The sequence below is a fragment of the Erinaceus europaeus genome, chromosome 20, assembly GCF_950295315.1.
Source record: "Erinaceus europaeus chromosome 20, mEriEur2.1, whole genome shotgun sequence".
Classification (NCBI taxonomy): Eukaryota; Metazoa; Chordata; class Mammalia; order Eulipotyphla; family Erinaceidae; genus Erinaceus; species Erinaceus europaeus.
The window spans coordinates 24,837,669-24,852,723 of record NC_080181.1 but is presented as its reverse complement, the minus strand read 5'-3'; the positions used below and the strand labels follow the sequence as shown (position 1 = coordinate 24,852,723).

Here is a 15,055-nt window from a genome sequence, read left to right as displayed (position 1 = left end):
CAGACAGAGAAATTGGGAGGGGAAGATAGAGAGGGAGAGAGACACCTGCAGACCTGCTTCACCACCCATGAAGCTTTCCCCTTGCAGGTGGGGACTAGGGTTTTGAACCCAGGTCCTTGCGCACTGTAATGTGTGCGCTTAACTAGGTGCGCTGCCACCTGGCTCCAATAAGTAAATATTTTTTAAAAATAAGATCCCTCAAGATGAAAAGGACAGAACTGTTCAATTTTAAGTTGAATTTCCAAAATAAGACCTGTTAGTGCTTTTGTTGGTTGAGTTTTGTACTAGTGACTCAAATAGTAGAACCAGGGTCCTGGGAAGTAAATGGACAAGCTTTTAATACAACTCAATTATGTAAAATACTGTACACTGTAAAAGATCTAGAAAACTAGAGCTTCAAGTCATGTTTTAGAAAAAGCCATAAAGCTTAGTTGAAAAAAAAACCAAGTGTAGAGTACAAAACTGCAACCAGGGCTGTGGTGATTCCATGGCATCTAGATCTCCAGTCCTTCATGCAGAGCTGCAGCCAGAGTCAATGGAGGTACCACATCGATCAGTGTGGACACGTGTGTCCACCCTGGTGGTAGAGTGGGGGATAGCATGTGGTCCCCAGAGTCTCTTGGGTATTCTTGCACTGGAACAGGCCGAAGAATATCAAGAACCAGATGGCATGAAGGTAACGCTGGAAGTCTCCCGCCCCTTCCCCACACTACCTCCAGCCTTCAACCTCTGGGGTTTGGTACTTCCTAGGAGCTGTATTGGGTTTTGGTAGGGCCGCACAGCTTGGCCTGATGGTGGTGATTTCTCTAGCTCTCATATACTGCAGTCTGTGGAGAGGAAAAAAGAAAACAGGTTTATACATTTATTTAAGTCTTACAGTTGAAACATGTAGAAGCCTTAAGAGACAGAAAAAGTAAATCATTAATCTCCAAGGTCCTAAGAAAGCATCTGTTGCCCCCAAAAGATGGGATGAGAAATAGCATACCTCTCCTTTCACTGTGTGTTGTAGATGAGCCATTCAGCTGACCATCTCTGACTACCCCTGCTAAAAAGAAAATACATCAGTGTCAAATATTAGACTGGAAAGCTAAAACAACTAATAAAATAGCAAAAAAGAAAACCAATAAAAGGTAAAAGTCCATGTTCTAAGAAGGATGGGACTATTTAGCAGTAATGAATACATTATAGAGAAGATATGATTGTGGAGGAAATTAACTTGATCAACCTGTGGACTACTAAATAATGGGGAAGCAGTTAAGTGCAGTTCTGATAAGCAAAACATTTTATTTTTTTTAACAAAGCTGCTTGTGGTGGTGGTGGGGGTTGTTGAAACAGGGACTAAAGAGCCTCAGGCATGAGAGTCTCTTTGCATAACCATTATGCTATTTATCCCCCACCCATAAGCAAAACATTTTACAATGTGTCTGCTGTCTAACTAGAAAGCCAAGTTTAGGAAGAAAAAGAAAATTCTGAGCATACTAGAAATTTCTCCTTCAGAAAACCTACTAACGTTACCATCAACACTACATGAATATATTTCCTTCAGTCTTTGCCAAAACTGAGTCATTTTCTTTTTCTACCCTGAAATCTAAATTTTATTTGCATTTCACTGATAAGAAGGTAAGACAAGGGCGGAGGGTAGAGAGCATAATGGTTACGCAAAGAGTCTCTCATGCCTTATGCTCCAAAGTCCCAGATTCAATGCCCCACACTACCATAAACCAGAGTTGAGCAGTGCTCTGGTAAAAAAAAAAAAAAAAAATTCATTCTGAATGTAACTTCATTTTTCCACTACACAAACATGAAGGTTAATGGGGACTTCCCACAGCATTTGGTTGTGATGGGCCATCATATATACACAAAATGCATCTTACCTGATCTACCTCTTGTAGAGATCTCACAAGTCAGTCGCTTAAAATATTCGGGGAGATCAGCATATTCATTTCCATAAGAGATGACCTTAATCCCTTTGTCCAACATATTTTCTCGAAGTTTCTTGAACTCATCCACATCTCCTCTCCGAACCAGCATGAAATGTTCTAAGTCAGATTTATGCTTGACAGCCTCCAAAAAAAGGGCTTGGAAAGTAGTATCATCCACTGTCCAGCCACAACCCAGGAACAGAAATGACTTGTTTTCATAGAGTTTCTGAATCTCTCTCTTGCAGGAAAAGAAACAGCATGTTAATGACACCATGAACACAAACAAAGCATTTCTAAAATTAAAAAAAAAGTCAATGGGGTCATAAGTGCTGTATTTAGCAGACTACTGATTAGTCAAGACTTAAGTGAACAGGTAAGTCCCACGAAGCTGTGTGATCTCTATTTTACTGTAAATTGATGATTGGTCTGGCATTTTAATCTCTACTTAGAATACTCTGGTAGGTTCTTTATCCAGTCTTTCACTGGGCTGGCACTGTCATACTGGTCTAGTAGTTTCTTCTTTCTTTTTTTTTTTTTTTTCTTTTGATGTTTGTTTTAAACCTATGTGTTTGAGGACCAGTGAATAAGCCTTCAATATACCTTACTTTTTCTATTTTCTCAATCACATTTGCCTTTTTTGCCTTACAAACTGAACCATCCATTCCAGAGAAAAATCATTCCATCCCCATGTTTGTTCCAAGTTTGACATCATATGTATTGTGTATGTACATATATAAACAGATATGCATAATATAAAAACACTAGAACTTATTTCGAATGAAGGATCACGTTTTTTTTCTCCTTCACCAGAATACTGCTCAGCTCTGGCTTATAGTGAGTGGTGTGGGGGACTAAATCTGGGACTTTGGAGACTCAGGCATAACAGTCTCTGTAAAACTATTATGCTATCTATCCCCACCCTGAAGGATTACTCCATGTCAGTGATGAATGTAGTTATAGCAACGGTCAGGAATTGAAGTGAAAAAAGTCTCATATTAGAAACTAAGACATTCCCACAACAACAATAAAAAAGGGCAACAAAAGAGAAAATAAATAAAATTAAAATTGTGACAAAAAAATTTTAAAAAAGAAAGAAAATAAGCCATTCCCTTATCTTCCTTTGCCACATACTACCATTCTAGGTTTCCAGATCTGAAAACAGCCAATATACTCGTCAGAGTTGGGGATCAGATGTGTTCCTCACGTACCACTGAACCAGGGAATGATCTTGGTTTGAACATGCATGTGTGAAAAAGCCTTAGACTTTTGTATCCTAAAAGACCAATACTTTTCTTCAAAATGAAGAAAACCTAGACATTAGTACCTTCATTAAAATTTTTTCCACTGAGAAGTACATGTGAATAAATGGCAATTCAGTTTAAGTCCATCACCATTCACAGTACACTTCCTTAGAAAATACATTCTCGGAACTGGGTGGTGGTGCACCTGGTTGAGCAAATATGTTACAGAGCTCAAGGACCTAGGTTTGAGCCCCCGGTCCCTACCTGCAGGGAGAAAGCTTTGCAAGTGGTGAAGCAGTACTGCAGGTGTCTCTCTATCTCCCCTACCATCTCAATTTCTGGCTGTGTCTATCCAATAAATAAAGATAATAATAAAATATTTTTTAAAAAAGAAAATACATTCTAGTAATGATAGATCAGTAACATAAAGGAAGCATAAAAGTTAATTAGCACAACAATAAGCCAAAATGAAAGATAATAATGTTTTCTCTACGTTTGAAGGGGATGCCCACAACAGAGTGCCATCTGTGGATTGTCAATCAAGTATGAAGAAAGCCTTCTGGCTTGGTACCTGAAGAGATGTTCTACATTTGCTAAGATGGCATACCTACCTACAAGCTAAGCATCAGCGGAAAGCATTTACTTCCAATTTCAAATTAATGGAAAAGGAATGTTATCCCTTGAAGGCTAGTGGTATATTTAGATTCCCATGAAGGTTTTCCCAAGTTCAGCAAGATCAGCACAACTCACCATAACTTCAGTGTTCCTGAGCACATTCTGATACCCAGCAGGATGAAGGACAATGCCACTTGGATTAGTGTAGACCCCATGGATATGCAACACACTCAGCTTCCGCTTCTCCTGAGCCCACTCCAGGACCTACACAAAAGAAAGACAGCTCAACCCAATGGGAAGGGCTAAGCACTGCTTACATGTCCCAACAGAAAGAGGCTGTTTTAAGGATAAGGCTATTGATAGAACGCTCCAGCTTCACCATATCAGAGGGCAAAAATGGAAAATCTGGGTTGGGGAGGCAGCATAGTGGTTATGGAAAAACAGGTTCATTACCTCACGCTCAGAGGTCTCATACTTAATCCTCAGCACCAGCATAAGCCAGAGCTGAACAGTGCTTTGGTCTTGATGTCTCTCTCTCTCTCTCAAATTAGAATTAAAAAGAAAAAAATTATGTTTCCATTTCAGGGATGGCTGTTAGGACCATCTGTTAGGCTGTTAGGATGGCAACAAGTCTGGTGATTTCTCTTTGGTAGTAACAATCAAAAAGTTAGAATTCACTTATTAACACTCTCAAAAACAACAGGGGGGAGGTCAGACCGTAGTGCAGTGGGTTAAGTGCATGGACAGGTGTAAGGATCCTGGTTCGGGCCCCAGGCTTCCCACTTGCAGGGGAGTTCCTTCACAGGTGGTGAAGCAGGTCTGCAGGTCTATCTTTCTCTCCCCCTCTCTGTCTTCCCCATCTCCATTTCTCTCTGTCCTATCCAACAACGACATCATCAACAACAACAATAATAACTACAACTACAATAAAAAGACAACAAGGGCAACAAAAGGGAAAATAAAATTAAAAAAAAAAAAAAACAGGCATGTTCTACTAGCGACATATATGACAGCTAGTGGGTGACTGTTTCAGTGATGACACCCAAATAGCAGGTCTCTTTGTAGTCATGGCTTTGTTTAGTCCCTTTTCACACTTACTCCAGGATCTGTCATATAGTTTGCTTTTAGCCAATGGGGCATCAGCAAATCTGACACAAGTTGAAGCTTGAAAATGTTAGTACTTATCTTAGCTCTTTTACCATTTTTGGAATCTAGATATCATGTGAAGAAGCCAGGGCTAACCTGTTAAGAGACCCATGAACCAGCTAGCTACCAGCAACAACAGACATGGAAGTGACATCATCTCACACCAGTCAGCCTTAGTGGGGCTACCAAATGATTGCACCCATGTAAGCAGCCCGTAAAACCAGCAGAACTACACCACTTAGTTGCTGACCCAGTTTTAATCAGGATTTCACATAATCACTGGCAAGTAAAATGTTCTAAGCCACTGGCCCTGTAATGTGTGTAGCCTAGAATGTTTCCGTTTCCAGTTATGACCATGGACTTAGAGCTCAGACTAACAGAGAGGTTATACAAGCTCCTGTTTTAAATATGAATACATCCCCGATCAGTTCCACTTCATAATTTTAATTGTATTTATATATTTTTTCAAGTTTGGGAGCCACTCTCTGCCCTAAGCTGGCTATCAACTTCTATTCTCCACTGTGACACCTCCCAGACATTATCTCTAGTCCACCTCCATGTTAGCTACCAAACTCAAGCAAAGACTACTAAAGTCATGGGTTCTGAGGAACATACCTAAAATAGATGTCCTAGCTTTTTCTACCCTAGAATCCCAATTCTCATTCATTCTATTCCTATTCTTTGGTCCCTGTTTATTAAACATTTTGTCCTAATTTATATCTTACTGCCTTTCAGCCACCAAACTGCAGATGCTATTATGATTCCATCCTGACATCCCTGAGCAGATGACCTTGTCAACATGTCCCAGAACCTGACCTCTCCAGAGCCCTACCCTACAAGGGAAAGATAGACAGGCTGGGGGTATAGATTTACCAGTCAGCATCCATGTCCAGCAAAGAAGCAATTATAGAACCCAGAACTTCTTCCTTCTGCAGCCCAAAAAGAAGTTTTAGCCCTTACAAACTTTTGTTTGTATACCATCACTGAGAGGGAAGAGAATCTGGAGAACACTTGAGAAAGGCAGCCACTGTTTCTCTTATTTGAGAGGGAAGAGGAAAAAGGACACTGAGAAGATTTAACAAGTGTATATATGGCTTATAAAGGAAGTGAAGGTAGAACCTTAGAATTGAATAAAAATGGGCAGGGGCCACAGCATAATGGTTATACAAAAGATTTCCCCATTAGGGAAAGACAGAAACAGGCTAGGGGTACAGATCAACCTGCCAACACCCATGTCTAGTGGAGAAGAAATTATAGAAGCCAGACCTTCCATCTTCTGCATCTCAATTTTTTTTTAAATACTATTATTTACTATTGGATAAAGACAAATTGAGAGGGGAGGAGGAGACAGGGAGACAGACATCTGCAATTGTGCTTTTCCACTTATGAAGCTTTACCCTGCAGTTGGGGACCAGGGACTTGAACCCAGGTCCTTGTGCACCGTAATGTGTGTGCTTAACCAGGTGCACCACCACTTGGCCCCCCCAATGAAGAATTTTGGTCCATACTCCTAGAGAGGTAAATGACCAGAGGGCTCTGTACTCCAATTCCATCAAAACCCAGAGAGATAAGAGGAAAAAAAAAAGGGGGGTGGGGAGGGGAAACAGTCAGAAGTGGTAGCTATGAGTTAGAAAGGAAGAAGAAAGTAACAATAAATAAAAGAATAATAAAGTAAGAGAAGGCAGGACCACAGGAAAAATCACACACACACACACACGTAGTTATATAAATAATTGTCAATCCATATCTGTGATCTTGGGAGAACTAATGCAGTTCCTTTCTTTTTTTTTTTTTTTTTTGCCTCCAGGGTTATCACTGGGGCTCAGTGCCTGTATTACGAATCCACTGATCCTGGAGGGCACTTTTTTCCCATTTTGTTGCCCTTGTTGTTGTCATTTTTATTGTTGTCACTGTTGCCGTCTGATAGGAGAGAGAAATCGAGAGAGGCGGGGAAGACAGAGGGAGAGAAAGACACCTGCAGACCTGCTTCACCACCCGTGAAGTGACCCCCCTGCAGGTGAGGAGCTGGGGGCTTGAACAGGGATCCCAAAGCCAGTCCTTGCGCATCACACCATGTGCACTTAACCCACTGCACTACCGCCCAACCCTTTAATGCAGTTTCTAATGGAGGGAATGGGGACACAGAACTCTGGTGGTTGGAATGGTGTAGAATTATACCCATTATCTGATAATTTTGTAAATTAACATTAAATCACTAATAAAAAAGATTTCCATGCCTGAGATACCAGAGGTCCCAGATTCAATCCTCACACTACTATAAGCTAGAGCTGAGCAGTGCTCTGGTAAAACAAACAAACAAAACTAAATATTTTCCCAGTTAAAAAAAACTGGAAAAAAAATGGGCATCAAACATTAATTCCCCAATTTAAAAAAAAAAGGGCATCATCTTCCACATGGAGTCAACTATCTTTGTCCAAATGGCCTGTGTACTTCTCTGGACATGCCTTCTTATTATCTTGACTACAGGTTGAAAATATTGAGGGGGGGGACCCTATGAGGACTATTTAGATAGAGTATATGGGGATGTGGGGAGCCTTTAACAATAGAACAAAATCACTACTTTGAGTCTTTTTTTTTTTTTTTTTAGTTTAAGTCTCATAAATAACTCATAATAATAAAAAAGGCATGGGACTTATATTCAGTAGAGTACTACTCTGCAGTTAAAAAAAGAATTTAATGTGTCCTTTGGGACTAACTGGATGCGAGTGACAGTGATTGTAATAAGTAAAGGAAGGAAGGAAATAAAGGACAACTACAGGATGACTTCATCTATAGACTTGAAACATATGAACTTGAGGGCGGAGGCTAGATAGCATTATGGTTATGCAAACAGACTCTCAAGCCTGAGTTTCCAAAGTCCCAGGTTCAATCCCCTGTACCACCACAAGCCAGAGCTGAACAGTGCTCTGGTAAAACAAAAAAAAAAAGAAAGAAAGAAACATGAACTTGAAAAAAGAATATATATATATATATATATATATATATATAGAGAGAGAGAGAGAGAGAGAGAGAGAGACAGACAGACAACTTCTTATGACCTCGGGAGAACTATGGAGCACTAGAGAGGTGGGGGCATAGAACTTTGGTGTGAATCATTATTAAATTACTAATAAAATAATAATAAACAAGAATAAGGGTAGGTCCCTTCCTTTCTACTTTTACTAATCACACTATCTTCAATAGGATGGATATAGAAGGCCTTTCAAAGGAGGTAAACTAGCCCAGTGGTGGCACATGTGGTTAAGCGCACATGTTACAAAGGAGGTAAACTGAAGGCAAGGATGTCGGGTAAAGAAGGAGCTGGGGGTTGGGCAGTAGCGCAGCGGGCTAAGTGCACATGGCACGAAGCACAAGGACCTGCATAAGGATCCTGGTTCAAGCCGCCAGCTCCCCCACCTGTAGGGGTCGCTACATAAGTGGTGAGCCAAGTCTGCAGGTGTCTATCTTCCTCTCCCCCTTTGTCTTCCTCTCCTCTCTCCATTTCTCTCTGTCCTATCCAACAACAATGACGTTAATAACAACAACCGCTACAACACCCATAAAAAAAACAACAAAGGCAACAAAAGGGAAAAAAATAGCCTCCAGGAGCAGTGGATTCGTGGTGCAGACACTGAGCCCCAGCAATAACCCTGAAGGAAAAAAAAATTAAAAAGAAAAAAAGAAGCTGGTCTTACAAAGCATGGGGACAGTAGGTGGAAAACATTCCAACAAGAGAACAAACAGCCCTGTTTTCTGGCATTATCTGAATTTGATTTCTGCTGAAACCCTGGCTACAAAGTCAGCAAAATCACAAGAGTGGTGTCATAGCTACTACATTACAGCAAAAGTACTCCATGACAACAGATGCCTGTGGGTGAATCACTTGTCTATTCAAACTCTATTTAGTTGGACACAAAGGCAGGTTCCTAGGGAAATGAAGTGTTAAAGGAAATTACAAAAACTACAGGGCAACATAAATGAGACTGGGTGGTATTTTACAACTTGTTTTGCTTTCTTCTTTTATGTCTTTATTTTATTTATTTATTTTCCCTTTTGTTGCCCTTGTCTTTTCATTGTTGTTGTTATTGGTGTCCTCGTTGTTGGATAGGACAGAGAGAAATGGAGAGAGGAGGTGAAGACAGAGGGGGAGAGAAAGATAGACACCTGCAGACCTGCTTCACCGCCTGTGAAGCGACTCCCCTGTAGGTGGGGAGCTGGGGGCTCAAACCGGGACCCTTACTCCGGTCCTTGCGCTTTGCACCACTTGCACTTAGCTCGCTGTGCTACCTGCCAGACTCCCTCTTATTATGTCTTTGACATGTTTTTTAAATTTATTATTTAATTAATTTATTTTTGCCTCCAGAGTTATCTCTGATGCTCAGTGCCTGCACTATGGAATCCACTGCTCCAGAAGGCCATTTCCCCCATTTTGTTGCCCTTGTTGTTGTTATTGCTATTGTTGTTGCTGGATAGGACAGGAAAAAAATTGAGAGAGGAAGGGAAGATGGGGGGGGGAGAGAAAGACGGTATCTGCAGAAGTGTTTCACCACCTGTGAAGTGACCCCCTGCACGTGGGGAACTAGGAGCTTGAACAAGGATCATTATATCCTTATACCGGCCCTTGCGCTTTGCACCATGTGCACTTAACCTACCGTGCTACCACTCGCCCCCTCTGACATGTTTTATGACAATGAAAATACTTCCCCTTTTATAACTTCATTGTATTTCATTAACTAAATACATGTTGGTGTTGTATATAGCATCTCTGACTGGTGCCAGACTGCAAATTATAAACTTAAGTGCCATTCCCATCAAGTCTCTCGGGGCTGGATGGTGGTGCAACCTGGCTGAGTGCAGACATTACCATGCACAAGGACCTTGTTTCAAGCCCCGTCTCCACCTGCAGAAGGGAAGCTTTATGAGCAGTGAAGCGGTGCTGTAGGTGTCTCTCTTTCTCTCTTTATCCCTCCCTCCTTTGTCAATTTCTTCCTATCCTATCAAATATAAAGCAAAAAGAAAATTTAAGTCCTTGTTCAAAAAAATTATAAAGTTTCTCTCATAGGCAGGGGGTAGATAGCATAATAGTTATGCAAAGAGATTCTCATGCCTGAGGCTCCAGAGTCCCAGGTTCAATCCCCTGCACCACCATAAACCAGAGCTGAGCAGTGCTCTGATAAAAAAAAAAAAAAAAAAGTCTCTCTCATTAGTTGATATAGATCAACGTCTATGATCCATTAGTAAGGTAGAGAGCTTAGGAAAATACAGGTCGCATTAAAAAAAAAGTCTGCTGAGGTTTCCATTTAATATTAGTCTCAACCCAGTTATCACCTGAATGCTGTTCTCTTAGATATCACAAAGTAGTTTTCATACATTTTCAATACCTCCAAGAATATATCCTATGAGAAAACTTTCAATATTATACTTGTCAAGTGTGAAAGAGCTCTTATACCTTGAATGGCTTGCTATTTACTTACTTACCTTCCCTCTTTCTTTCTCTAGCACTGCTCAGCTTTGGCTTATGATGGCCCCAGGAATTAAACCTGGAACATCAAGTCTCAGGCATGAAAGTTTTTTGTATAACCATAATGCTATCTCCCTGGCCCTCAAAGAACTTTTCCTTTTTGTTGCCCTTGTTGTTTTATTGTTGTAGTTATTATTAATGCTATCGTTGTTGGATAGGACAGAGAGAAGTAGAGAGAGGAGGGGAAGACAAAGAGGGGGAGAGAAAGACAGACACCTGCAGACCTGCTTCACCGCCTGTGAAGTGACTCCCCTGCTTGAACCGGGATCCTTACACCAGTCTTTGCACTTTGCGCCACCTGCACTTAACCCACTGCGCTACCACCCGACTCCCAACTTTCTGTTTTTTAAAATTATCTTTATTTGGGAGTCGGGCGGTAGTGCAGCAGGTTAAGCACCAAAACGCAAGGACCTGCGAAAGGATCCTGGTTCGAGCCCCCGCCTCCCCACCTGCAGGGGAGTCACTTCACGGGTGGTGAAGCAGGTCTGCAGGTGTCTATCTTTCTCTCCCCCCTCTGTCTTCCCTTCCTCTTTACATTTCTCTCTGTCCTGTCCAACAACGATGACATCAATAACAACAACAATAACTATACAACAATAAAAAACAACAAAGGCAACAAAAGGGAAAAATAAATAAATATAAAAAAAAGAAAATATTACTGCTTGATTTTTTTTAAATTATCTTTATTTACTTATTTATTGGATAGAGACAACCAGAAATGGAGAGAGAAGGGGAGATACAGAGGGAGAGAGACAGAGAGCCACTGGGGTTGGGGGTCATGTGGCAGCACACCTGGTTGAGCACACATGTTACAATGCGCAAGGACCGAGGTTCAAGCCCCTGGTCCCCACCTGCAGGGGGAAAGTTTTGCAAGTGGTAAAGCAGGGCTGCAGATGTCTCTCTCCCTCTCGATTTCTGGCTATCTTTATTCAATAAATAAATAAAGATGATGATAATAATAATGAGAGAGAAAATGGGTGATGGGGACCAGGTGGTGGCTCACCTGGTTGAGCACACACTTCACAGTATACAAGGACCCAGGTTCAAGTGCTCCTGGTCCCCCCACCTGCAGAGAAGAAGCCTAACAAGGAGTGAAACAGCACTGCAGGTCTCTCCTGTGCCCAAATTTCTCTGTCAATATTTAAAATTATACATATTTATATATAACTATACAAATACATATAGAAATATATATTATTTAAAATTCAAATTTATATATACATTTATATATAGATAATATATATTATATATAAATTATATATAAATATAATTATATAAATATATATATATATTTAAGTGAAAGTTCCAGCTATAATCCTGAAGGGATGGGGAGAGTTATAAAAGGGAAAGTGTTTTCATTATCATAAACATGAAGTTGTCAAAATTCTCAGAAATACCATGCAATTTACCGTATTAATTTAACCCCCCCCCCCCAAATCCAAATGATAAAAGAATCTTCCTTTTGGCCTAGCAAAATAGCTCACCTGGATAGTACACCATTCTGTCATGTCAGGTACTGAGGTTCAAACCTGGACCCCTCTGTCCTGAAGAAAGCTTCAGTGCTGTGGGCTCTTTCACTAGTTCTCTGCCTTTCTGTCTCTATCTTTACAAATAAAAATATATGTATAAACAGAGAAGAATCTTGCTTTCTACTTCTACATATATATCAACACTATGTAATATACTAATTAAAATTTTGTTCTAGGCTGAGAAGAGAGCATAATGGTTATGCAAAATGACTTTCATGCCTGAGGCTCTGAGGTCCCACAGTCAATCCCCAGAGCTGAGCAGTGCTCTGGTTTCTCTCTGTATCTGTCTCTCTCTCATTAAAATAAACATTTAAAGTTTTTTCTGATAAAGCTATAATCTACAAGTCTGATGAAAAGGATTAATCTTTTACTCTTTACCTTTTTCTCATCAGTAAGGTCAAGGGATTCAAGCTGTTTTCCCTGATCTGCTGCATACAGTTCTAGAAGATTGTCAAAATTTGTAGTTAATACCAGGGCTCCATTTTCCATTAGGTGGAGAACTGACTGAAGTAACTGTTTTCCAGAATCTTCCATCTTTGACTCCAAATCATCAAATACTTCATACAAACAGTCCTTGAAAAATGTGGATCGAACATTACTGGTACGCTGGGGAGGAATTTAAAGAGAAAAATTAATTGTAGGTGTTTAGGCAAGCTTTTTGTTTTAACTATTGATACAGTGATTGCAAATTTTTTGATGAATAGCTTGTACTTTAAAACACTGTCTGCCTCCTGCAATTATAACAAGGGAAACAGTATGTTAAAGGCATGCTAAGTGCTTAAGCACAATGCCTATCTAGCATGTAGTAAAGGGTCAGTACTACAACATCACATGCAAACAAGCATAATCAATCCACCAATATTCATCACCAGGGTTTCAGAGCACCAGGCCAACTTTTTCATATAAAAAGAGCCAGAAACAGAGCCAGAAGAAGCAATCAAAGGACAACACAACACCAAATCTTCCTCCAGTTTTGTGGAAGCTAGGCTTGAACTTCAGCAGTGTACATGACAAAGCAGGCTCACAGTTCAGGTAAGCTATCTTGCCAGTCAAAGAATATGCTCTCTAAAAAGGTATCTTTCTAAAAATTATTGGGAGTTGGGCAGTAGCACAGCGGGTTAAGCGCAGGTGGCAGCAAAGTGCAAAGACCAGAGTAAGATTCCCGGTTCGAGCCCCCAGCTCCCCACCTGCAGGGAAGTCGCTTCACAGGCTGTGAAGCAGGTCTGCAGGTGTCTTTCTCTCCCCCACCCTGGTCTTTCCCTCCTCACTCCATTTCTCACTGTCCTATCCAATAATGATGACATCAACAACAACTACAACACTAAAACAACAAGGGAAACAAAGGGAATAAATAAATATTTTTAAAAAATTATAATTTAAATAAAGGAGACAGAATGGAAAGGAGAGAAAGGAGGGCAGATTATGTATATCACCAGAGCATCACTCTGGCACCTCCAATGCCAGTGATCAAACTCAGAGCCTTCTGCTTCAAAGTCCAGTCTTTAGCCACCATTGAACCTCCCAGGCTGCTAAATAGAATTTTCTTTTCAACTTCACTGTCACTTTACTGAGACATTGATTTACAGACTGTTGCAAGGGAGTACATTCCCACATTTCTCCTAATTAGGTGTCAATACACCTTCTACCAAAACATCATGCTCCTCTGCCATAGCTCTAGAGCTAATGCCTTAAATATTTGCATAGAATGAAGAAAATGGCTAAGGCATGTGAACTAATACCAGAGCTAAAATAATGTATGGACAGAAAGCACACACCAACTACCCTCTAGTTAGGCCTCTGGGTACATAAGCTTTCCTTATCCAAACTAACCATTAAATGTAGTTTAGCAGCTGTTTCTAATCTCAGGTGCTTTTTCTTCCTTTAATAGTAAGTAATAAAGAGAGAACCAGACCATCACCACTCTCACATATGCATTATGAAAGTTTGAACTCTGGACCTTAGGCTTAAATGCTAACATTTTAACCAATGAACCGCCTCCTGGGAAGTCAGGTATTTCTTCTTAACAAATGCTTATGGATCTATAAAGAGCTGTGTATAGTCCTTGCCTGTTTTTTCCCTGGTATAATTCAGCAATATGTCTACAGGATTGCTAAGAAGTATACTTAGTATATAATAAAGGTTGTAAAATTTTGGGGGCCAGGTGGTGGTGCACCTGGTTGAATGCACACATTACAGAGCACAAGGACCTGAGTTCAAGCCTCTGGTCCCCACCTGCATGGAGAAAACTTCACAGGTGGTGAAATAGTGCTGCAGGTGTCTCTATCTCTCTCTTCCCTCTTAATTTCTCTCTGTCTCTATCCAATTCTTCTTCTAGCGTTTGCCCTTCTTCCGTAGCCAGTCAACAGCATCAGGTTGAGCCTGATGTAAAGTTTCGAGACCTCCTTTGAATCTGGAGAGGTGGCAGTCGTTGACTATGTGGGTCATAGTCTGTCTGGAGCCGCAGGGGCAGTTCGGGTCGTCTCTGGCTCCCCAGCGATGGAACATAGCGGCGCACCGGCCATGGCCTGTTCGATAGCGATTGAGGAGGGCCCAATCATAACGTGCTAGGTCAAAGCTGGGTTGACGCTTGCAGGGGTCTGCGATGAGGTGTTTGTTCTTTACCTCAGCTGACTGCCAACTCTGTTTCCAAGAGACTGGAACAGAGAAGTTCAGTGTAGGCGTAGGGGACCAGATTGGGTGACGAGACATCAAGCGTTGGACAGGGTGGGCGAAGATATCCGCGTATATTGGCAGGTTATATTATCCAATAAGTATAAATAAGTAGAGATCGGGCAGTAGCGCAGTGGGTTAAGCGCATATGGCGTGAAGCACAAGGACCAGTGTAAGGATCCTGGTTCGAGCCTCCGGCCCCCTCACCTGCAAGGGAGTCACTTCACAAGTGGTGAAGCAGGTCTGTAGGTGTTTATCTTTCTCTCCCCCAATCTGTCTTCCCCTCCTCTCTTCATTTCTCTCTGTCCTATCCAACAATGATGACATCATCAACAACAACAATAACAACAATAAAATAAGGGCAACAAAAGGGAAAATAAATTAAAAGAAAAATATTTATAAAATATATAA

General features: G+C 40.9%; 1 protein-coding gene across 7 annotated transcripts in view; it reads right to left on the bottom strand.

The window, feature by feature from the left end:
- Positions 1 to 314: 314 nt before the first annotated feature.
- FAM118B (family with sequence similarity 118 member B) overlaps positions 315 to 15,055 on the bottom strand; it is a 58,171-nt gene continuing 43,430 nt past the window's right edge. For 6 of the 7 annotated variants that reach the window (XM_007539372.3, XM_060180165.1, XM_016195286.2 and 3 more), the window contains 5 exons: positions 12,353 to 12,580; positions 3,914 to 4,042; positions 1,875 to 2,160; positions 986 to 1,045; positions 315 to 827 (listed from right to left, as the gene is read on the bottom strand). In XM_007539372.3, coding sequence (XP_007539434.1) covers positions 814 to 827; positions 986 to 1,045; positions 1,875 to 2,160; positions 3,914 to 4,042; positions 12,353 to 12,580 — 717 coding nt within the window. In that variant the 3' untranslated portion in view covers positions 315 to 813. The remainder of the gene's footprint in view (positions 828 to 985; positions 1,046 to 1,874; positions 2,161 to 3,913; positions 4,043 to 12,352; positions 12,581 to 15,055) is intronic. The other variant, XM_060180166.1, reaches the window with a different exon arrangement.